At 39.7% G+C, this 25,418-nt stretch overlaps 4 protein-coding genes across 4 annotated transcripts; 3 read left to right on the top strand and 1 right to left on the bottom strand.

Moving 5' to 3' along the window:
• Nucleotides 1-11,615: 11,615 nt before the first annotated feature.
• Nucleotides 11,616-14,398, bottom strand: BO70DRAFT_303228 (uncharacterized protein; the record flags this gene model as incomplete). The annotated part of the gene is made up of 2 exons (XM_025539781.1): nt 11,616-13,748; nt 13,820-14,398. The coding sequence occupies 2 exons, from the start codon at nt 14,396-14,398 to the stop codon at nt 11,616-11,618; spliced, it is 2,712 nt and encodes a 903-aa protein (XP_025394183.1).
• Nucleotides 14,399-15,513: 1,115 nt separating this feature from the next.
• On the top strand, nt 15,514-16,126 carry BO70DRAFT_216015 (uncharacterized protein). The gene has a single exon (XM_025538690.1). The coding sequence runs from the start codon at nt 15,699-15,701 to the stop codon at nt 16,020-16,022; it is 324 nt and encodes a 107-aa protein (XP_025394182.1). The 5' UTR covers nt 15,514-15,698; the 3' UTR covers nt 16,023-16,126.
• A 1,106-nt stretch (nt 16,127-17,232) lies between these two features.
• On the top strand, nt 17,233-19,543 carry BO70DRAFT_367111 (aminotransferase-like domain-containing protein). The gene is made up of 3 exons (XM_025544502.1): nt 17,233-18,036; nt 18,143-18,528; nt 18,609-19,543. The coding sequence occupies exons 1-3, from the start codon at nt 17,566-17,568 to the stop codon at nt 19,054-19,056; spliced, it is 1,305 nt and encodes a 434-aa protein (XP_025394181.1). The 5' UTR covers nt 17,233-17,565; the 3' UTR covers nt 19,057-19,543.
• Nucleotides 19,544-21,561: 2,018 nt separating this feature from the next.
• On the top strand, nt 21,562-25,261 carry exgO (exo-beta-1,3-glucanase Exg0). The gene is made up of 2 exons (XM_025541584.1): nt 21,562-22,227; nt 22,275-25,261. The coding sequence occupies exons 1-2, from the start codon at nt 21,993-21,995 to the stop codon at nt 24,872-24,874; spliced, it is 2,835 nt and encodes a 944-aa protein (XP_025394180.1). The 5' UTR covers nt 21,562-21,992; the 3' UTR covers nt 24,875-25,261.
• The last annotated feature ends 157 nt before the right edge of the window (nt 25,262-25,418 follow it).

The raw sequence follows: 25,418 nt of genomic DNA, 5'->3' as shown, positions 1-25,418 counted from the left end.
ATATATAAATATCAGACTCTTACTTCTAGAAACTATTTTAAATTAAATAATTAATGTTTAAATAATAATAAATACTGAATAGTTAGTCTATAAAATTATTAATTAAAAATTTATATAAAAATAAAGTTTGAAACTAATTTTTATTATATCTATTTTAGTAGTTAGAATTAATAAGAAGAAGATAATTAATTATATTATCTATATATAACTAAATATTAAGATATATATTAAGTCTGATATCTATATATATATAATAATTTATCTGCTTGAATATAATATTATCTTAGATCTGTTCTAATTAAGAAGATATAATAAAACAATTAAATTAAATTAGAATTATATATATTTTTAGATGTTTTAGTTAAGACTAAAAATAATAATAATAATATAAGCTTTCTTAATTAAAATCTCAGCTGCTGTATTCTAAATCTAGACTAAGAAAAAAAAAGAAATCTTAGAAATAAAATATAGAAATATTTATAATATTATTTTAAGATATTAAGAAGACTCTATATAAAAAACTAAAGCTAAATCTAAGAATATTCTTTTTTTATGATATTAATAGTTTTCTAAATCTTTTAAGCTAAAAAATATTAAAGCTCTTTTCTTACTTTATAGTTTAAAAATTAATTATATTATTAAGCTAAAACAGAAGAATAGTAAGATCTTATTACTATTGTTAGGGGCGGAACCCATAAGCTATAAAGAACCGAGCCTGTATATATAAAAAGAAATAACTGATATTTAAAAGAGAATTCTTAAGAATCTAATAATTTTATATATATATATAACTCAGCAGATATTAGTCTGATAAGATATACTAACTGAGCCAGATAGCTCTGGAATATATTCTATAACAACTATTTTAAGAGCTATTTTATAATATATTAAAAAGATTTATTATATTTTGAAAAAAGCTTACTGAGCTATTAAATAAAAGATTTATTTATATCAGCAGCTTCGCTGTTGTAGTATCTGTTTTTTTTATTTACAAATTTAATAATAGTCTTTAATTCTATATTAGTTATTGAGATTTAAATATAATTATTAAGAAAGTTTACTATTCTCTTTTCTTAATCTATAAAATATTAAACTAGATTAGAAAGATTAAATGATTTATTAAGCTGAATAACTCTATTATATTTTATAAGATTTGTATTAAAAAAAATCAGAAATAGATAATAATCTTTTATATATAATATAAATTATATAAATAGCTTATTTTTTTATTTAATCTAAAAAGTATTCTGAGTATCTTTCAGAAATATATTAATTAAATTTTATATAAATATTTAGATAAGTTCTATTTAATTTATTTAAATAATATTCTTGTCTTCTTTTCAGAAATCTAGTAATAATATTAAAATTATATTTCATAAATTTTAATTAAATTATAGAAAGGAGAACTATATCTAATTATTAATAAATTTAAATTTAAATAGAAAAAAATCAAGTTTTCTGGAATTTATTATTAAGATTAGATAAAAAATAAATATAAGTCCTAAGAAAATCTATATTATATAAGAATAAAAAACTTCTATTATTATTAAAAAATATATAGATTTATTAAATTTGCTAATTTTTATTATTAATTTATACTGAGCTTCTTAGGCCTACTTAAGTTTTTTTATTAATTTATAAAAAGAAATACTCTGTTTTACTAGATTTAAGAATATTAAAATAATTTTATTTATTTAAAAATACTCTTCTATATTAAATTAATATTTATTCTTTTTAATTCTAATTAAAAGGCAGTATTAGAAACAGACTTATCTAGATATAATTTAAAAGAATATCTCTTTTAATATAATAAAAATAAAATCTATATTTATATATATATTTCTTTAAATATCTCTTTTTAATTAAAGATAATTATAAAATCTATAATAAAAAGCTATTAGCAGTTATCTAATATATAAAAGTCTAAAATATAAAATTATATTTGATCAAAAGCTTTAAGATAATTATTAATTATAAGAATCTGAAGTATTTCTACTCTCTATAAAAATTATTCAAGTAATATATTAGATAAAGTCTCTTTTTTAATAAGTTTAATTTCTTCTTTATTTATTATAAAAATAATAAGAATAATTAAGCAGATATATTCTTCTGATAAGATTAAGATAATTCAGATAATTAACATAAATAAATAATATATAAATAATTAAATTATTTTAGTTAGAAAATATAAGAAAATTATTATTATTAGATCTTTAAAAATAATACTAATCCCCGCGAATATTATTAATTAATAAAAAAAAGCTGAGAATAAGAATTAGAGTGGCTAACAGCCAGATCAGATTAGATTAATTAGAATTTTTATATCTGACTGTTAGATTATAATTAGATTAAAAAAGTTTTTATATCTAATTATAATATAACTAAAAATTAGATAATTAATTATTTTAATTATTTTTAATATTAAGATTTATTTATTATATTTTTTAAGCTCTAGTATAATTAAGATATATTTAAATTAAATAATTATTAACCTGACTATTTTTATTATTATTTAAAAATATATAAAAAAAAGTTTTTTAGATTAAAAAAATATAATTAAAAAGGAAATTAATATCTTTTTTATTATTATTTATTAAAAATAATAAGAGAATTCTAGTTATATTAATAAAACTTTCCTTTTTAAAAAATTATTATTTTTATAATAAAGAATATATATAAAAATATATAATTATTACTTTATTTTAATTATATATTTTAATTATATTATAAAATATTAGAAAGATTATATATTAATTATTAATTAGAATACTAGAAATAAATATATTATTTTTTTTTATTATTCTTTTTTAATTTGGCTTAGATAATTTATTATATTTTTATTTTTTATTTAAAAAAACTAAATTATTTATATTAGAGATTAAACTTCTATATAATATTATTTATTTGATTATTTTTGATAATTATATTTTCTAATAATTATTTAATTAAATATTAGATATTATATATTAAGAAGCAGGCTAATATCTGATTTTTAGTTTAATTAAATAATAAAAATAATAATTCTGGCTAAATAATCTTTTATAATTAATTTTCTAAATTTTTTATTAATTATTAAATTAGACTATTCTTAAATTTATAAGTAAAATATAGCTTAAAGAGCTATTGATAAAATTAAAAATAAATAGATAGTTAAGAAAATTATAGATTATATATAAAATAATTAGAAAAAATAATTAAATTATTAAAATAAATAAAATAAAATGAATAAAATAAATAAAAAATAAATAAAATAAATAAAATAAATAAAATAAATAAATAAAATAAATAAAATAAATAAAATAAATAAAATAAATAAAATAAATAAAATAAATAAAATAAATAAAATAAATAAAATAAATAAAATAAATAAAATAAATAAAATAAATAAAATAAATAAATAAATAAAATAAATAAAATAAATAAAATAAATAAAATAAATAAAATAAATAAAATAAATAAAATAAATAAATAGAATAAATAGAATATATTAGATTTATACTATAATATTATAATTTTTATAAAAAATTTTATAAAAGTTTTTATAGATTTTTTTTATAAAGATTTATTTTTTATTTTAATTTATTATATTTTAAATAATTTTATTTAAAAAAAGAAATTATTTTATGATTTTAAGTTTTAAATATAAATTTCTATCTACTAGATTTATTAAAATAAATAAAATATAATGGATATTTTAGTTATATATTAAAATATAATAAATTATATTTATATAAAGATATATCTTAAAATAAAATAAATTATTTTTACAGAGTTTTCTATTTTTATTTTTTATATTTATTATTTATAAAATAATTTCAGAATTATAAATTAATTATAATTATTTACTTTATTTTTAAAGAATATTATAAAATCTTTTTTTTCTATTTCTTAGATTTTTATATATTATAATAATACTTAAACTAAGATAAGCTTCTTAAATCAGACCTTTTTTTTTTAAATCTTAAGATTATATATATTATAAAGAATTAAATAATTATTCTATATTTAATTTTTTAAGAAAAGCTTTTGATTTTTTAAAATTAATAATAAAAAATAATCTTTTTTAAAAATTATATATAAGCTTAAAAGCTGCTATTTCATTTTAATTAAAAAAAATTATTAATAAAATAAAATAATTTTTAAAAAAATATATTATTTTTTAATAAAATTTCTTATATTTATTATATTATATATTTTTATATTTTATAATATTTAGAAATTAAAAATTCAGAAACTAGTTCTATAAGCTATTATTTTTATAAAAATTATAAAAAAAAATTATTATTAGTTATATTCAAATAAAGAGTTATTATAAATATTTATTTATTTTTTTAAAATAGATTTCTTTTAATTATTATGTTTTTCTAGATCTTTATAATTTATAATCAATAGAATTTTTAAAATTAAGTTTTATACTTTAGAATTATCTGTTATTTATTATTTTAAATTATTAAATATATTTAATTTAAATAGATAATTAATCTTACTACTTTATCTTTTTACTGAAAATTAAGTTCTTTTAATTAAATATAAATTAAAGAATATTTTATAAAACTGTCTAAAGAGATATATATATAATTATTATTAAAATTTCTAAATATTAGATAAATATTAATTATAGTAGATTATTAGATTAATCTTAATTAAAAAATATTTCTTATTTTAATTAAATCTTGTTTAATAAGAAATATAGATTATTATAAGATTTTACTAGATTTTTCATTAATATCTAAATTAGAGTGGCTTAACCTGACTGTTATATCTTAATCTTAATCTGACTATAATCTGATAATTAGATTAAGATATAAAAAATTTTTAACTGTATAGTTGAGATTAAATTAAGATATAATTATTATTATAACTGTTTATATCTATTAATTAAAAAGATTAAATATAGTAGATAGATTAATAACTATAAATTAATTTATAATATATATATTTTTCTTATATAAATAATATATAAGATATAATATATATTTAATTATAATATAAATATAATAATATTCTTTAGATATAGTCTACTGCTTAATATATTTACTTAATTATCTTAAGAAATATACTATACTCTAAAAAAGACTTTTACAGAATTTAATATAAAAGAAATAAGAAAAAATATAGAATATTTATGTTTTATATTATTTAGAATAATAATTAAAAAATAATATATCTTTCTGAAAACTGTTCTATATTATTAATAATTTTTCTTAATTAAAGTAAAATAGTAATTTTTTAATTTATATATAATTTTTAAAAAAGATTATCTTCTGTTATTAATTCTAAAAAATAAAAGGTCTTTTTTAAAAATCTGAATATAAAATAATCTTCTAATTCTTTATAATATATATAATCTTAAGATTTAAAAAAGAAGAAAAAATCTGACTTAAGAAGTTTATCTTAATTTAAATATTATTATAATTTATAAAAATCTGAGAAATAGAAGAAAAAGATTTAATAATATTTTTTAAAAATAAATTAAATAATTATAATTAATTTCTAATTCTAAAGCTGTTCTATAAATAATAAATATAAAAAAATAAAAATAGAAAATTTTATAAAAATAATTTATTTTATTTTAAAATATAATTTTATATAAATATAATCTATTATATTTTAATATATAGCTGAGATGCCTGTTATATTTTATTTATTTTAATAAATTTAATAAATAAAAATTTATATCTAAAACTTAAAATTCTAAAATAATCTCTTTCCTTAAATAGAGCTACTCAAAATATAATAAACTAGAATAAAAAATAAATTTTTATAAAAAGAATTTATAAAAAGCTTTTATAGAATCTTTTATAAGAATTTTAATATTATACAATAAATCTAATTAATTCTGTTTATTTTATTTATCTATTTTATTTATTTAATTTATTTAATTTATTCAATTTATTTAATTGATTTAATTTATTTAATTTATTTAATTTATTTAACTTATTTAATTTATTTAATTTATTTAACTTATTTAATTCATTTAATTTATTTAATTTATTTAACTTATTTAATTTATTTAATCTGCTTTATTTTAATAATCTAACTATTTTTTTTAATTATTTTATATATAATTTATAATTTTTTTAATTATCTGTCTATTTTTAATTTTATTAATAGCTTTTTAAGCTATATTTTATTTATAAATTTAAAAATAGTTTAATTCAGAAAAAATAATAAAATAAAAATAATATATTTATTCTTAGTATTCTAATTAATAATTAATATATAATTTTTTTAATATTTTATAATATAATTAAAATATATAGTTAAAATAAAATAATAATTATATATTTTTATATATATTTTTTATTATAAGAATAATGATTTTATAAAAAGCTAAATTTTATTAATATAACAAGAATTCTTTTATTATTTCTAATAAATAATAATAAAGAAAATATTAATTTTTTTTAATTATATTTTTTTAATCTAAAAAGCTTCTTTTTATATATTTTTAGATAATAATAAAAATAATTAAATTAATAATTATTTAATCTAAATATATTTTAATTATACTAGAGCTTAAAAAAATATAATAAATAGATTTTAATATTAAGAATAATTAAAATAATTAATTATCTGATTTTTAGTTAAATTATAATTAGATATAAAAAATTTTTTAATCTAATTATAATCTGACAGTCAGATATAAAAGTTCTAATTAATCTGATCTAATCTAATTATTAGCCACTCTAAACAATATTATTAAATATATATAAAAAAATAATAATAAAAGTCTTAAAATCCTTTTTAATATTTTAAAATTTTTTAAACAAATATATTCTAGAAGCTATTTATAAAAAATTAATATAAAATCTTTTTAGAAATTATTTATATTAATTCTTTATAAAAAGTTTTTATAAATCTTCTATCAGCTAGTTTATTATATTAATTTTTAATTATAAATTCAAAAATTATATAATTTATAAATATAAGTTCTTAATATTATAAGAAGTCTTAATTTATTTAATAATTTAAATTTAATTTAATTTGTTATTTATTTTTAATTATAAAACTTACTGAAACTTAATCTATTTTATAATTTATTACATATTTAGTCTTTATTAAGTAATTAAAAGTTTTATTTAATATTATAAATATAATAATATTAATTATCTTTATTTTATTATAATTAAATAAAAATAGATAGAATATCTTCTTAAATTTTTATATTTTTTTTTATTTTCTATCTTTTTAAAAATAATAAATCTATTATTTATAAAATCTATAATATTTATAATAATCTTTTTAAATATCTAAACTCTTTATATAATAAATTAATAAAAAAATAGATATTCTAAAAAAAGAAGATTCTTAAGAATTTATATAATATATATTAAAAGCTTTAAAATATTATTATTATATTTATTAGACAGAAGATTATATTTATATAATTATAATCATTTTAAATCTAATATTAAAGCTTAAGAATTTTAAAAAAATATATATAATTAAATAATAATATTAACTAATATTATAAATATTAAATTATTTTTAAGAAAATATTTTTAAGAAAATATTTTATTTTTATTATAATTAAAATCTAATAATTAATATATTATTAATAATTTTTAAATTATTATTAGATCTGAATAAGATTTTTTATAATAATTTTAAATATTAGAGACTTTTATCTATAATTAAAATATATTAAAAACTTAAGATAAATCTAGATATTAAAAATGTATAATTTTTTAAGATATTTTTAATTAAATTAATAAAATTTTAGATATTATAAAGTATATTTATATTCTTATCTATTAAAAATCTTATTATAATTAATTTTTTATTTTTTATTAAATAGCTAGAGATTTTTTCTTAACTATAATTAATAATATTAATATTAAATATTTTTTTAATAATTTTTAAAATATCTACTATTATTATCAGAGCTGTTTTTATTTTAATATAATTAAAGTAATTATATTTTAAATATATATTAATTATTTTATTATGAGTAAAAATTATTAGAATATATTTAATAATCTTAATTTAGATTTAATTATTTTTATATTTAAAAAATAAAAAAAGACTAAGATAATTATTATCTTTTATATTAATAAGAATAAAAATATAGATAATCTTAAAAATAATTTAAAAAATAAATTATTATTAAAATTAAAGAAACTAGTTTTATTTAAGTCTTTAATTATTATATATATTTAGATAAAGATAGAGATTTAATTTTTATAATTTTTATATTATTATAATTATTATTCTGAATAATATAAAAAATAAGTATTTTATATTTATTTTATTTCTTTTATATTAAATTTTATAAAAATCTTTTTTAAAATATAGTATATTTTTTAAAATAATTAATTAAATAGATTAAGCAGTAGACTATATTTAAAGAATATTATTATATTATAATTAAATATATATTATACTTTATATATTATTTATATAAGAAAAATATATATATTATAAATTAATCTAGATTTTATTAATTTATCTATTATATCTAATTTTTCTGATTAATAAATATAAATAATTAAAATAATAATTATATCTTAATCTAATCTTAATTATATAATTAAAAATTTTTTATATCTTAATCTAACTGTCAGATTATGATCAGATTAAGATTAAGATAAAATGATCAGATTAAGCCACTCTAATAAGAATTATATATATTAAAAAATAAAGATAGCTATTAATCAGAGTATATAAAAGTTCTCTTCTAATTTAATCTAAAAATCTTTATTATTAAATATATTATTAATAGTTAAGAGATTCTAATCTTTAAAAAATATAAATCAATATTAAAATCTAAGTCTTTGCAAACTAGATTAGTATAGAAAATATATAACTTTCTTTTAATAGAATATTTAGAGTAAGTATATATTTATAAGGTAATTAATTATAAATACTTTTAGTCTAATATAATATAGAATATCTAAAGATTTATATAAGATTATAATATCTATTATAAATCTTATATCTAGTATAAATAAAAATATAGATTACTAATATTTCTTTTAATATTTAAATATCTCTGACAGAATATTAGCATAGATTTTATTAATAAATTAGCTAAAAATAAAAAATATATTAATCTTCTAAGATCGCCGTATCCACGGCTATCATATCGTGTAAGTTTGCTTCCGTCCTGAAATCCCTTCAAATGGACAGTCTGTTAACAGATGAGTTCTAGCCGGGTCGTGACCGGTCGGCGGCCCTGAAGATGTCGGAAGGGTACATGCCGCGGGATTTGACTGGACGCACCCGTTTTCGCCCTTCGTGGTCGGTGTAAATAGCAAACATTGATTTTGTAGAAATTTGATGACGATGGGAGTCAACAGCAAGGATATGAGGCCGTAGGGTCGTTGGGTTGATGTGACCTAGGTGGCTCTGCCTTGTCAGGAGAAAGAGGGAGGAAGAGGGGGCGCGTATAGGGTCGCGGCTCGACACACTGGCACAGACGAAGTAAAGTAGGCTGATGGTACTCCACACGGGCTGTAGTCCAAGCAACTACCACATAAGACATGATCCCGTATCGATCCATTCCCCTGCCAGAGGACTTTTTGAGAAACGCGAATCACTAGGAGTAGCACCATACCTCTCAGTCCCACACTCCCCCCCGTATATCTGCGAGAACTCTTCCCACACTCTTTAGTCCCCGTCGCAAGTCCAAAGCCATGCAACGGAAAGAAAGAGCAGGTTGAAGACAAACGAGCTCAACAGATCGCCTACGGCGCGACCGACCCCCAGCCAGAAGAGCACAGCGACCGGGTTTACCGCGGGGGTTTTTTCTTTCCGCAGCCTCAGATATCAATTCACGACTTCGAGTGAAATTTGTTCAGGTTGGAGGGTTATTCGGATGGTCGACAACTCATAGGTTGAGAGGAGGGAATCCTGCGGTGTTTAAGCTGTTAGTTTTCAGTGTCCAATTTCCAGTTTCCAAGTTTTATACCAGACCATGTACTTAACCCCCAGCAATCGTAACAAAAAATAAAGTTTTACCTCCACCCCTCTGAAAGACAGAGGATGCCATGAGTAAACCAGATACACGAATCTCCTCATTCCACGATATCTGTCTGTCTGCCACACGCGAGATCAAATCCGAGACGCGATACGACGAGACGATATCAAAGAATCCGGCTCGACGCGTCTTATCCAGCGGGAGGCAAGTGGAGCCGAGTAACTATCAAGGAATAAAAAACCCCTTGATTAGTTAACCCATGACTCTCTCTCTCTACTACATCTATGCACAGAGATACAAAACATCAGAGAAACCAATATCTCGAAGGGAAATATATAAACATCGCCCGATTTTTTATATCAGAAGAAAAGTATCGCCAGAGATTCTTCAGTAGCAAAGGAAGGAAGGGGGTGTGGGGGGAGGCTCTGTTTTTGTTCATTTGTTCCTGGGGGTAGTGCTGCCCCGCCTCACCCCGCATCCCGATTCGGGGGTGGGAGCTGGACGGACGGCAGGTAGGCCGATTAGTAGTTATCGCGATAACACGATAGCCGTCTTTTTCATTTCAAAGTCCCCCTATCCATGCGCATCACTGACTGAATTCTCAACAACAAAAAGAATTGGGATGTTTCGAAGAAGGGGATGGGTGATACATTAAAAATTTCTTTTTGGATAATATCTGTATGGGAAATATCTAATCGTACCACAATCAATTCCGACTAGTACAAGCAGTGGATGAGCTCAGTCCTACACGGCATTATATGCACCAATATATACCGTGAGTGCAGGCTGTATAGTATCTTGATCTCCATACAACACAGATTAGACTCATGTGTTGAATTCACTCGACAAATTACAGAGATAAGTCCCCACTTTCTTATTTGCTCTTTTTGCGCCATTTTTCTAATTTCCATTTCCTATATATAAAACCAACAATTCAAGTTCTCCTCCGAAGCCCCAAAAACTTTTTCCACTTCAGTTATCTTATCGTGGACCCCTGTCGATCAGACAATCCCTGACCTACTCTGAGCTCTGGCTACAACTACAACATAAATCTGTATAAAGACCTACTTCAGATCTACTATTTAATCCATCCCAAGGTATATTATATTACCAGTCCCACAGGACATATTATCTCTATCCGTCTTATAATAGTAAATACCACCAAATCGGACTGTCTGCACAGTCGCCCACGAGCGAAATTCACAAGCACAGGAGAGGACAGAAAGAGGGGCGTGAAGCCAAGCCATGCGAGGGAGCGACGATGCCAGGTCAAGGAGCGTGGGAGTGCCGATTAGGGAAAGAGGAAGATATTCAAAAAGTAATGGTTCCAAATGCGGTCTCGCCCAATACAGGCTTGGCGGGATCATTGCGGATACCCTCGGCGGCTTCTTGACGCTGCTTCCGACCCGAAAAGATGAAAAAAAAAAAAAAAAGGAAATTTGAAAGAGAAGCTCATTTACGCCGTTCCAGCCTTTTGGTTCAGAGGGACTTGTGCGCGCCCATTACGAGACGTAGGAAATCTGAAAATAGAAACAAGAGGAAAGGAAAGTGAAGGACGACAGGACACAAGAGCTGAAACGACAATGGTAGTAATGCAAAGGATGAAGAGGATCGGACACACGGGTCCAAGTCGGGGCCCGATCACGCGCGGGTCTCCGCTCGGACGTTATACATACACGGAGATGCAGCGCTTTTATTTCTTCTTCTGCTGGTTGGGCACCTGCCGCAGAATGTCGTCGAAACTCATGTTGGGGTTGAATCGGCTGACGGGCCGAGCAGGGGGGTCCATCGGCGCCACGCCCGCAGGTAGCGGCAGGGCCTCCAGACCGGGATAGATCGAGGTGCGGTGTTCCGCTCTCCGGTTGATAGCAGGCGAGTTGAGTCTGGGGATGGCAGGTGGCGGGGTGAGGCCACTTGGGCTCATGAGGGGGGTTCCTTGTCCTTGTTGCTGCTGCTGTAGTTGCTGCTGCTGCTCGGATGACGAGCCTGCCGACGACTGTTGGGCCTGGTAGGGCGAGGAGAGCGACGACTCGTTGTCGTAAGGATCATCGATCGTCGGGGGGGCCAGGATGGCATCCTTCTCCGCCCACTGCTCGGCCACCTGCCAGCAGTGACTCCGTCGGTAGATACCTTCCACGCCGTTGATAACCACATCCGAAGGCAGGCTGACAACACCAGCTCCGCCTGCCACACCAAACCAACTGCGCGCGGCCTTGCTGTCGTTTTGAATCCAGGGTGCACCACCACGAGGAGCAATGCAGAGGAAGTATTCAACGTTGTCGACGTACTTAATATCCTGGACATCGACGACAACGAGCGGCAGCGACTGGATGATACAGTAGAGGAAGATCCATTGGCCGCACCGGAGATCGATCATGTCATTGACATTCTTGCCGTGCGCGCATCGTCTCTCGAACTGCATGAATGCCTCAATGAACGGAGTGGGTTTCATGCTCTCGCGCGTGTAAGAGTCCATGAGGACGGCGTTGATGTCCGCGTCCTTGAGCTTCTTGGCCTTCTTTTTGGCTTCTTTCTTGGCATCCATCGGTTTGCGCTCCAATGCCTGGAGTGACGGGTACTGCGGGATGTCGAAGGGAATCGGGGGCTGGACCGGAGGTGTGCTTCGATCGTACTCGCTCATGACCTGTCGGAGCGCACGCGTCATCATCCCATCGGCATCTGAGGCCTCGGACATGTCCGCAGCCATGTCCGTCGTCCGAGTCGTCAACGCATTTCGATCCACCATCATATCGTACAGGTTAGCGAAATCATTGTACAGGTCGTTGACGACCTGACGGTTGAGGCCGCTCTCTTCAAACTGATTCTTCTTGGACCGGGCCTTGGGCGGCCATGAGCCGTACTTTTGCCGGTAGTACTGCATGGTGAAACGCCGGAATTCCATGAAGGCAATTTTCCAGGCCTTGAATCGAATTACCTTGCTTTCGGCCGAGGTGGCCGAGTTGGCGACACCGGAGAACACCGACGGGAAGTCAAAGTCGTCAAGTTTGCTGTAAAGGACGCGGAGACGGGTGTCGAGGTCAATAAACCCACGTTCCAGGCGCTTTTGCGTCACCGGGCTGATGAGGCCGTACTTCGGACTCCTCAGCTGCTTCAATTCGTCCAGCTTACCAACTCCATGCACGAAACCTTCCAGGTAGAGGGGAAAGAAGCGGAGGCGTTCTCCAAGAACAATGGCTTCGATGGTCTTTTCGCGGCTCTTACGCACGTCTGCCAGTCTCAGTTCTTCACAGTAGTTACTGAAACTGGTGGTTGCAGTCTCGCCAAAGTTGCTGCCGTCGAAGTTGGAAAATTCGAACCGAGACAACAGCGTCGCGACATCCATGAAAATGGAGAAGAGAGAGGGCGACCGGGGGGTCGCAATGAGGGACTGACCCAGCAAGAAGGCGAACAGATTACGGAACAGAAGGAGGGTTTCGGTGTCCTCCTGCGAAGTTCGAGCACCGGAGCTGGACACGTCGCTGTTCAAGGGAATGGGAAGGTAGAGATGGAACTCCTGAAACTCGTCCGGGCCGTCATCCTCCATGTAAGCCATTCTCCTGCTACCGGAGCTATCGTTATCATTTTCGGCCAAACGGTCCTGAGGCGTCAGGGGGGGCGATGCCGGGCCAACCACGGGGCTGCTTAAAGACAGAGCGCCGGTCTGTTGCTCGAGGGAGGTCGGGGTGCCGGTTCCCATTGCCAGATCCCGGAGGGAAGGAGATTCGACAAAGACCGTGCGGTGGACCTTGAAGGAGGCCGGTCGGCCAGTGTTATGGGGAAACAGGTACACGTAAGTATCTCCGCTTTCGTTCCAAAGTTCGGGGATCTATCGGAAGGGACGGAATTAGCCAAGTAGTCTACATGAGAGCGTTTTTGGCGGAGCGATTGAGAGCATACCTGTTCTCCTCGGGCCAATGGCTCCAGATCATACATGATCTTCTGCTCCAACCCGGCAATCCACGCACTGGGCGATGCCGCATTGTTTGCCCGGGGATCCACTGAACTCGCCCGCGCGCGCCCGGGCATCCAGCTGCGTCGCTTGGAGGAGGGGGTGCTGGGCCGCGAATCGGGCCCCGCGCCCGGAACAAACAGGCCCGCGGAGCTGGAGGGCCTGCTCCCACTTCTTCCGCGACTGCTCTGGGGTCTGCCATCGGGCGAGTTGGGGGTGCTGTTGGCCAGGTCCTGGTTCACGGCCAGCAGCGACGGGGGCGGGGGGAGGGGTTCGTCCAAGTCGAACCCATCGTTCGGGATGGGTGACACGGGTGTCCGAGCGTCGGCGTAGTCGCTGTGAGGGTTGGAGGCTGCGCGAATGGGTCGGGAGGCGCTTCGCGGGCGTGTGTCGTGCGGCGTCTGGTCGGGGGAAGGCTTCGGTAGATTCGGGGATGCAGGCGACGACGGAATCGAGCTATCCCTGTTGGACCCGAGGGAAAAAAGCGACGAGATGCGCTTGGCCGACTTAACCGGAGCGGACAGCATCGTCAAGGCCGCTGGATGGAAAGCGAGAAACCGTTAGTCCCCGGGCGCAGGGAAATGGACGAAGTCGTAGACAACGGGAAAGAAGACAAGGAAAGACAGAAGGGGGGCAGCATGACAATGACGGACAGGAAAACAGTAAGCACCGGGGGATGGTGTGCTGAACTGGGCGCAGTGGGCAAAGGGCAGTGGGCACCTACCTTAACAGGTGCAGTTGGAAGGAATGTGACCAACCATGCGAAAACTCTCAAGGACCCCCAGCCGGGTTTGGACGAAGAATTCGCGGCGGGCAAGATGTACAGGCCGCTCGATGTGAATCGAGGAATGGATCGGCAGGAGGGATCCAAAGGGGAGGAATGAGGAAGGTTTTTTTCCTGCTGGTGAGGAGAACAGTGGTTGGAGGTTGACTCCGCAGCAGCCGGACGGAGCAGAAAATTAAAGAGGACACAGACAATGAGGCTGTTCCCAAAGCAACAAAGCTCGATAGATGAAGCGAAAAAAAACTATTAAGAGAGGGGGGGGGGGAATAAAAAAAAAAAGGCAAAGGACACCCCAAAAAAAAAAAAAGAATGAAAATAAAAGACGAGACGGGAAGGGTGCTATGAGGGGAAGGGAGTTGAAGGCAGCTGGATACCCTGCCTATTCTTGCCCTCCAATGAAGGATTATTTTTATCGACGGGTGGAGCCACGGCAGGAGAGGGACTGGAGGTGCATCAGATTCCCGACAACCATGGGCAGGGGAGCAAAGGGAGTGTCAGGCCAGAGGGGGCGTGTCAGAGTCTCAGACAGGGAGGGAGAGTCCGACGGGTGTGGATTTATAGAGTTGACGTACGGAGGACGGAGGAAGCAGAAGAGGGGGAGGGGGAAAGCGAGTGCGAGTGCGAGTGCGAGTGAGTGTGAGAGAAAGACACGGAGGGGGAACAGGAGTCAATAATCCCAAGCAGCAGCAGCAGGAGGAGGAGGTTGGATGTTCCTATTATTCACCTGGTTCGTGTTAGATAATTAACGATCCTTATGACGACCAGGGCTTCTGCTCGTTCTTTGGCTTCCAGTGGATTCCCTGGGTGGGGAATGACCTGCTTTAGTCCTGGGTAGTCTCCTGGGGCTTGCTGGCCGGCTGTTATTGAGCCACTTTATATGATATTGGAATGGGATCTCATTTCATTTCATTTCGACCCTCGTTAGGTACACCTGAGTACGTACGGAGTCGCACTGAGTAAGAGGCAGAGTCGCGAGTGGGCTGGCCAGAGGCAGTGCAGACTCTGATTCAGGAGGCTGATGCTCCTCAGGCTCGGCCAGTCAGATGTCCATGCAGTCGCCGTGGGGTTCGTTCCGTTCGGGTCGGCGAGGTTGGAGGCCGCCAGTTGTTCCTTTCTATTTATTCCTTCGCTCTCTTCTGTCCTCCGCCGTCTCTCGATTTTGTCATCACCGCCTCCCTCAGGTGGTGGTCCCCAAGGCAGACACATTACGGGGTATGGAGTACAGTGACCGACTGACTACATTGTTGTTGTTCACCATCGGTTTCTTCTGCATCTTTTCTTTTCTTTTCTTTTTCTTCCCTTCCCGTTTTCGCGCCGCGCCCTCGCAAGGCGTTTTGCAGGCAGCCCCAGAAATTACACCATCCTGACGAAGGTTCCTGCCTAAGGTTGCTCCCTGTTGCTCCCTCCCAAGGTACGAACTCTGATCGGATGACGGAATCTCGGAGAACCACGAAGGCCCCTCTCAGCACCTCAGATTCCCACCCTCCGGTTCGACCAACCACCGATTTGGCCAAGTCACTACTACGGAGCACTCCCATGCAATTTATCTGCTATGCCATGGGCGTATCCCTCGGCTCAGTCGGCAGCACCACAGTAGAGAGACAGCCCGCGACAAAAGGAGAGAGCCCTGGCCTCCCATGATGACAGGTGGATTGGGATTTCCGATCCAGGGGCTGTCGGACCTCCGTAATCTGTAACAATGCTTCCTGACCTGCCCGGTCCGCACAGCATATTTGAGCAGCGGTTGGCACTTGGCACGTCGCGTTGGATTCTCCTCCCAGCCGACAACCTACCTAACCTGCCTGACATCGTTGCCAATGGTTCGATCAGTCCCTTCACCATGCCTCCGCCGTCCCCTCCCATTGGCCCCAGGCACCAGAGACAGCCCAAAGTCAGGTGGCCGTCGTGAAGGTCGTACATCTGCCAGAGGGCGATTTTCATTGGGATGTCCGGCGGAGGAGGAGGAGGGGCTAAGAATAGATAGTAGTCGCAGCCACTCCGTACCTACTTTTTCTCCTTGCCTGCAGTGGGCAGGGGTACTAATCACCGGCGCTACTGTACGGGGAAGAAGTTACTTGGACTCTAGTGCGGCGCCTGTCTTTCCGGACGTGGAAGTACATGAGTGAAGACTGCAAGCCACGCACCCGGACACACGTCGGGCTTCTGGATGATGCCATCCGATCGCCTACTGTATACGGCGTAGTCAGTTTGGGTTCGATGGAGCCGGAAGAACCATGGGTGTTTGATCTAGGGAAGTAGACGTGTCATCCTGAGTGTCTCGAGCACCAACCCCTCTGCCAGACAGTGGTCAGAGAGTGCGGTAGTAGTACGGAGTACTCCGTAGTTTTACTTCTATGGCTGTCCCGTACTCAATACACAGTACTGCCCGCGTACCGTGTACCGGGCTTGACCGAATCCAGGCACCGCTCGGATCCGATGCCAATCAGAGGGGACGCGATGTGCCCCGCACTTGGTGCCGGAATTTCAGTTGTTCCCCTGGACCGCTTCCAGAACGATTGCCATCTCGTCATCTGCTTACCTACAGGGAACAGCGAGGAGATAACTAACTGCCACTGGTTCTAGTCTACTAGTAACCAGTCAACTCACCTCAAAGCACTCATGAACAAGGCAGTTGACATCAATCCTGTATATCTTGTCTAGCAATTTCCAAATCGAGAACGGTGAGGGGGACAGACATCGCTTTACGCAAGCGAACACCAGCCACCCGAACGAAAGTCACTACTTTATATAGCGATGCCCAGCCAAACTTGATATCCTCGAACCTCCACGACCGACGTCAAGATACACGTACCCGGTGCCACCAATTGGGGCCTCTGACGACTCCAACGTACCAACCCCGCCGATATCATCCGTCACCCGTTATCGATCGGATCCCCCAGCAGAACCAACATGGATGCTCCAGTCGATCTGTCCCGTGGTTGGCCCAACCCCGCCTTACTGCCCACGGCTGCCTTGGCTGAGGCCTCCGCCACGGTCATGGCCAACCCGGCCATCTGGACGCCCGCCTTGCTGTATGGCCCGGATGAAGGCTACCAGCCATTGAGGGAACATGTAGCCCGCTGGCTAACGGCCTTTTACCAGCCAAACGACCCCGTCACTGCGGACCGCATTTGCATCACGGGTGGCGCCAGCCAGAACCTAGCATGTATCCTGCAGGTCTTCACCGATCCTCTCTACACCCGCAATGTCTGGATGGTCGCCCCCACCTATCACCTGGCTTGCCGCATCTTCGACGATTCGGGCTTCGCCGGCCGTCTGAGAGCTGTCCCGCAGGATGATGCGGGGTTAGATCTGGCCTATCTCCGGCAAGGGTTGATGACCGCCGAGGAACAAGCGACAAGGGAATACAACACCGCACCGGTACGTCAGAAGCTATACAGCATACAAAATGGGTGGATGTTCAGATCTACTTAACCTATGCCGTCTGGGTTGATGTGATTCTGCTGGTAATCACTGACGCAAGTAGAAACACAAACCGTCCAGGCCGTGGGGGAAGGTCTACAAGCATGTCATCTACGCGACGCCCACCTTTTCCAACCCGTCCACCCTCACCATGTCCCTCTCTGATCGAGAGCAGCTGGTCCGTCTTGCACGCGAGTTCGACGCCCTGATCATTACGGACGATGTGTATGACCTCCTGCAGTGGTCACCCGACCCAACAGTGCCGCTCTCCCAGCCTGACCAGGCACATCTTCCCCGCGTCGTGGATGTGGATCGGTATTTGGACGGAGGACCTCTAGATGGCTGGGGGAACGCGGTGAGTAACGGAAGTTTCAGCAAGCTGATTGGACCCGGTATTCGAACCGGATGGGCGGAAGCCAGTGAAAAAGTAGCGTACGGTCTGTCACAGACGTGAGTGACCCCGTGGGGAGCTGTAGTGGCGCCATCCCTTGCTGTATACCCTCAGAACGCTAACCTGGTTCTGGAAATAGAGGCTCAAGTCGATCTGGAGGAGCCCCGTCTCAGTTGTCGGCTGCCGTGGTCGCCCAGTTGTTCCCCACCGGCGTCATCCAGGAGTTTGTGGATAAAGTTTTGCGACCAGCGTACGCTCGTCGATATCAACGCATGATGACGGCCATTCGCGAACATCTTGTTCCTCTTGGCGTGTCGCTGCGTCCAGCCCCGGACGTTGCAGGAGGGTATTTTATCTGGATTCGGCTACCAACCCCACTGCGAGCGAGCGAGCTTGCACTCATCGCGCTGCAGGAGCAGAAACTGACGGTGGCGGCCGGGGATGTCTTCCGGGTGCAAGGAGACCCGGTGGTGGAGAAGAATGAATTCGACGACGGGGTGCGCCTTTGTTTCGCGTGGGAGGGAGAAGACCAGCTAGAAGAGGGAGTGAGGCGGCTTGCCTCCGTCATTCGAAAGGCTCTGGCATAAACCTAGCGATATTGATGCGAGGGCGAGAGCAAGTGACGACATCACCCGATCGCGATCATGAACAAACAGGCGGACCGGTCCGTTTGGGATGTCGGACCTGACGAACCCAGCAGGGTCTAATGCAGCAATGCAAGAGATGCCACAGCAATATGGTTTTCCAAGGTCGGTCTGTGAAGTCCTCTGTCGCCGGAGCTCACCGCACCTTAGGGTGGTGTCAACTGACGAGGCAGAGGCGACGGGCGGCCAGTAAGCGCCGACGCGGGGGACGCAGATGACCTGGGTGGACATCTGCACGGCACCTGCAGCCAACTTGCATATATACTACGGAGTAGTCGCCGTGAAATGTTAGGCAATTAGGCCAAGTGTGCGATGTGATAATCCTGACCAGGGGCCCCGAACAAACTTAGTCCGCTAGGAGGAATGGACGCGTCAAATAGCTCTGCGGACAGGGATGCCAACACCCCGTCCTCAGGAGGCGAGCGCAGAGCCACATTCTTATTCCAGCGCATTGTCTGGAGAGACAGCTCTCGTAAGCACGACCACAATAACTAAATAATTAAACCCAGACAGAGTCATGAAGGGAGCGTGCCTGCGAGATACAAACTGGCCAGAATTATATGGTCGACGCAGGACGAGCCGAGGCTAGCAGCCACTAGCGGTTTCACGGGCGGCGATGGCCCATGGTTAGCGGCCGATCGGTCGGAGGGATAATTAAGGGAGCAGCCCGGCTCCTCCCCAAAGCTTGGTGCCCCGAGCTCTATCGATTGCCTACGGAGTCCTTACCCACCGGAAGATATTTTTATCGCTACGGAGTGCTTCAATCCCGAGTAGACATTATTGAGGCTCGAGCAGGGCCACGACGGGGGCATGGCTTTGGCGGTAAGTAAGTAGTTACGTACTACGTACGTGCGCAAGCCAAGGAAAGCCCATTCTTGACCGGACCTGCGTCGCCTGCTGTGGCCCTCTGCCACTGCTCACTTACTGCCAGGGACTGCCGCGCTGCCCCTGGATCCTCGGTGGGGCGCGCGTCCAGCGGGAGGGACAAAGACCGTACCGAGATACGGGTAGTGCTTCGTATATGTGCGTCTGGAGCACGCGAAAGAGAACCTTTCTGCATGTCAGATAAAGCAAAGTTCAATTGTTCAACCGGACCCCCAAACTATCGGGTCATCATCCTGTGGTGCAGTGTGTGCCTCCCCGTACGACCGCCCCGGGGACCAACATTACTGCCCAGATCTCGAGGGGCGACGGGCCCCCGGGAATGTCAGGACCTCCTTAATCAGGCAATCCCAAAGTCTCCAGTGCCTTGGAACCTCGCACGAGGCCTCCCAATCAAGTCATGCCGCCTTGCGCGGATTGGCACGGGCGGGTGGTGGTTGTTGTGGTTGAGGCCATTCCCTGCCCTAATCCCTGGCGACCAGCTCGCCCAGGGCTGTCAGACAAAGAATTCCGCAGAGCCACGCCCAGTGATCGGCCCTTCCAACCCGGGCAATGTACATACTACTCGGGAGTCAGGAAAGTCTACTGTGAAGGACCGCCCGCCGCTGATACCGTGACGGATCGAAATGCGATCTGGGAGACGCATAATCGGCAAGAATCTGGCCACGGCGACTATGTTGATCAGCACCTGAGACGAAAATTGAGGAGCTCGATGGGGACGCCATCCAGGTATATGTACACCCGCCGGGCCCGCTGATCTGCCTAGGCCTTCGCTCCTCTCGCTGCTTTCCTGCCCTTCTTCCTCCCCTCTCCTTTTCCGCGTTCCCTTGGCCTGAGCTTTGGACCGGGACGGCTTTCGTTCATTTGTGGCCTACCACTAGGACTACTTCCTACTCTCCAGAAAGGGAGAGTGCCCATCGTTTGCATAGCTCCGCGCTCGCTTGCCGACCGTACGGAGTACAATACTCACTACTCTAATAATAATAATAATCTCATCTTGAGCATCGCGTCCCGCCACTGGGATCTAATCATCTGGCCAGTCACTGGACACCGTCGGGTAGGTCAACTGGTCTGGGAGCATCATCCTCCCCCTCCCCCTCCCCCTCCTCCCACTGCAATATCCACGGCGGACGGAGGCCTCGTCCAATCAGCCGGGCTGACTGCCGTCTAGTCCGCCATCAATCGTTTCATCCCTGAGCAGGCGTTTCAAGCAGCAAGCAACGCACGGCCAACATCGACGCTAATTGGCCCGAGTGGGGAGATCGCGCGCTGTGATTGGAGGAGCCGCGACAATAAGGCAGTCATCCACCGCGGCCATACGCGGTAATTCAAGCCAGCACGCTCGCCAGCCAATCCGGGCCGTAGAGCGGGTAAGCTTCAGCGTTGACTGTTCCTGAATCCTGATCACTGCCCGTCCGCCATTGGGCCGTCCGCCGTGCCAGCAATCACCCTAATCACCCTAAGTAATTAGGCGCATAACCTTGAACCCGGCCGGACTCGCCTGTCGTTCCCCCATTCCCTAAAACCCCCCGCCGTCGCCAGTTCTTGCGAGACAGCGCCGACTGTGTCGTTTCCGTTCTTTGTCCGTCCTGCTTGTCTTGTCGTCCTTGTCGACGCCAAGCGGTTGGAGTGTTGTGTTTTGTGGTGTATTCATCGCACCTCGTTGACGCACTCGCTCTTTCAAGTCATTCATTGATCCATTCCTTTCTATTCACTCGCACCCCATTCATTCCTTTTTCCTATTGTCACTTGCCCTTCCTCTTTTGTTGGAGCCTATCATTCCTCCGACTTCGATTCAACCCTCCGCTTGACCCTGTCGTGTGACGGACCTCTGCATTTGCCTCTCTGCAGCTATCTCGTCTTCTCCGAGATCACCAGATTCAAATATCTTCAGTACTGGCTGCTGAAGTCTGTCGCCCGCAGCTTCTTTCGATATATTATCGTCCGTTCACCCTCGTCGTTCTCTGCCGGTTCAGGGAGCATCAGCTATCTTGAAGATGGCTTCCATTCGCGCGTCAATCATGGTCTTCGTGGCACATCTGTTTCTTCTCGGATTGCCCCTCGGTCTGGTCGATGCCGTCCCCCTGTCCGGCTCGGACGTGACTTCGCATCTCGCGGAGCGCTCCACGGACTACTGGGTTGGCACCATCACCCGCCAGGGCACTGTGCCTTTCAGCAACGAGACCAGCAGCTATAAGATCTACCGCAACGTCATGGACTATGGCGCCAAAGGTGGGACCGCCCCCAATTGCACCCTGACTTAGTGCTGACCATCCAAGGTGACGGTACTACCGATGACACCGCTGCCATCAACGAGGCCATCTCATCCGGTGGCCGCTGCGGTGAGGGCTGTGACTCGTCGACAACGACCCCGGCCCTCGTTTACTTCCCCCCCGGTACCTACCTCGTGTCCACTCCCATTATCCAGTACTACTACACCCAGATGGTTGGTGACGCCAATGATCTTCCCGTCCTGAAGGCCTCCGCCGCTTTTACCGGTATGGCGGTCATTGATTCCGACCCCTACCTCTCGTCGGGTGCGAACTGGTACACGAACCAGAACAACTTCTTCCGCGCCGTTCGCAACTTTGTCATTGATCTGACTGCCATGCCCGAGTCGTCTGGTGCTGGTATCCACTGGCAGGTCGGCCAGGCCACCAGCCTGCAAAACATCCGGTTTGAGATGATCAAGGGTGGCGGCTCTGCCAACAAGCAGCAGGGTATCTTCATGGACAACGGTTCCGGTGGTTTCATGTCCGATCTCACCTTCAACGGCGGTAACTACGGTGCCTTCTTCGGTAACCAGCAGTTCACCACCCGTAACCTGACCTTCAACGACTGCAACACTGCCATCTACATGAACTGGAACTGGGCCTGGACCTTCAGCTCGGTGACCATCAACAACTGCCAGGTCGGTCTGAACATGTCCGCCTCGCCTTCCAACCAGACCGTCGGTTCTGTCCTCATGCTGGACAGCACGTTCACCAACACCCCCACGGGCGTGGTGACTGCTTTTTCTGAGGACAGCATCCCCACCGGAGGTGGCGCGCTCGTCTTGGACAACGTCGACTTCACTGGCTCCACTGTTGCTATCGCGAGCGTTGACGGCACCACAATCCTGGAGGGCGGATCCGTCGTGGCCAACTACGTCCAGGGTGGCGCGTACACTTCCTCCTCTGTCACTCTCAAGAAGCGTGCTCCCGCAGTGCAAGCCACTGAGGATGTCCAGTATATCTATGAGACTGTCACCGAAACCATCACCGCGTGCGCTGCCGACTATGAGACGTCCGCCGTTGCCGCCCTGCCAACCGCTTCTGGCGCCGCCGCTGCTGACGATGTGTTGACCACGGACCGTTCCCTGCCTGCCTCCCTCTCCGTGGAGTACCCCGCGGCCTCTGGTAACAGCTGGGCTGGATTCGACAGTGCCACCAGTGAGGGTGTCCAAGCCACGGGCGTGTCAGTCGTATCATCTGCCCTTGAGTCTTCTCCCGCCATCCAGACGTACGGTGCCTCCGTCATTCCCCATCAGTCTGGCGGTGTATCTTACGTCCCGAACGCGGCTTCGTCCTCTGCCGTGTACGCGTCCGCGTCCGCATCTTCCGGCCACTACTATGGTACTTCCGGCAACGCGACCGGACAGTGCACGACCAAGACCGTCACTAAGACCCGCATCGAAACCAGCCTTCCTTCCCAGGCCAAGCCCAGCGCTCTCCTGAACAGCGACGGTGGCATCGTGGAGCGCTCCAAGCCTCTGTACGAGTCGTACGCGGCTTCTGCCTTCCTTAGTGTCAAGTCCGCTGGTGCCAAGGGTGATGGAACCACCGATGACACTGCCGCCATCCAGAAGGTGCTGGACAGCGCCACCTCAGACCAGATCGTCTACTTCGACCACGGTGCCTACATCATCACCGACACCATCAAGGTGCCCAAGGACATCAAGATCACCGGTGAGGTGTGGCCCATGCTCATGGCGTACGGCGACAAGTTCGCCGACCAGGAGAACCCTATCCCCATGCTGCAGATCGGCGATGTTGGCGATGTCGGCGAGGTCGAGCTCAGTGACCTGATCGTCGAGACCAAGGGCCCGGCCCCCGGTGCTATCCTCATCCAGTGGAACGTTGCCGGCTCCTCCCAAGCCGCTGCTGGTATGTGGGACGTTCACGCCCGCATTGGTGGCTCTGCCGGCACCGAGCTGCAGAGCTCCGAATGTGCGAAGACCCCGGACGTCACCACGACCCCCAACTCCAAGTGCATTGGCGCCTTCCTGCTTTTCCACGCCACCGAGAAGTCCAGCCCCTACCTCGAGAACACCTGGTTCTGGACCGCTGACCACGAGCTCGACCTGTCGGACCACGGCCAGATCAACGTCTACAACGGCCGTGGAGTCCTGATCGAGACCCAAGAGGCCGCCTGGCTGTGGGGGACGGCCTCCGAGCACAACCAGCTCTACAACTACCAGGTCTCCTCCGCCAAGAACGTCTTCATGGGCCTGATCCAGACCGAGACCCCCTACTACCAGGCCAACCCCAACGCCCTGACCCCCTTCACCCCGCAAACCGCCTGGAACGACCCCGACTTCTCCTACTGCACCACCGACTCCTGCCGCAAGGCTTGGGGTCTCCGCATCACCAACAGCTCCGACACCTACGTCTATGGCGCCGGCCTGTACAGCTTCTTCGACAACTACTCGCAGACCTGTCTCCTGACAGAGTCCTGCCAGGAGAACATCGTCGAGGTCGACTGCTCCGACGTGATCATCTACGGCCTGAGCACCAAGGCCAGCACCAACATGATCACTTCGGCCAGCGGTGATAGCATTGTCCCGCAGGAGGGCAACGAGAGCACATACTGCTCGACTATTGCTCTCTTCGAACAATAGTTCGATCAGTAATCGTTCCGTTCCTTTTTTTTCTTCTTTTCTCTTTTGCGCGTGTTATGTTGTCTATCTATCAGGGATCTACGTATCCATCTCACCTCGTCTCATAAAATCAAATCTCATCCATCTCATCAGCTTCGATATAACCTGGTGCTTGCTTGCTTGCTTGCTTGCTTGCTTGATTGACTGGATGATTTTGATTTTGATTTGGGTCCGGTTGGTCGGTCGATCAGTCGCAGAATGCATGTATGTGGATACCACTTTGTTAAACATGATTGTTGTTCATACACCATCATCGGCTATTATAAAGGTCTTATGGTTGCTTTCCCCCCCCCTTTTCTTATTAAATGTTTCCGTTCCGTAATTGGTAGATCGTATCATGTTATGCTGGGATAGTGAATCTCTACTTTACTATCTTCTCGGTTCAGACCCAGTGCCCCCTGCTCCCTGCCCCTGCCTGTCCCGGTAGTGCTGTGCTGTAATGTAACCGCCGTAGATGTAAGTATAGTTGCAGGGTAAATTTCTGTGAACATGTCCGATAGTTTCT

The sequence above is a fragment of the Aspergillus heteromorphus genome (assembly GCF_003184545.1).
Source record: "Aspergillus heteromorphus CBS 117.55 chromosome Unknown BO70scaffold_70, whole genome shotgun sequence".
Classification (NCBI taxonomy): domain Eukaryota; kingdom Fungi; phylum Ascomycota; class Eurotiomycetes; order Eurotiales; family Aspergillaceae; genus Aspergillus; species Aspergillus heteromorphus.
The sequence above is the reverse complement of the archived record's forward strand: the minus strand, read 5'-3'. Positions and strand labels throughout refer to the sequence as shown.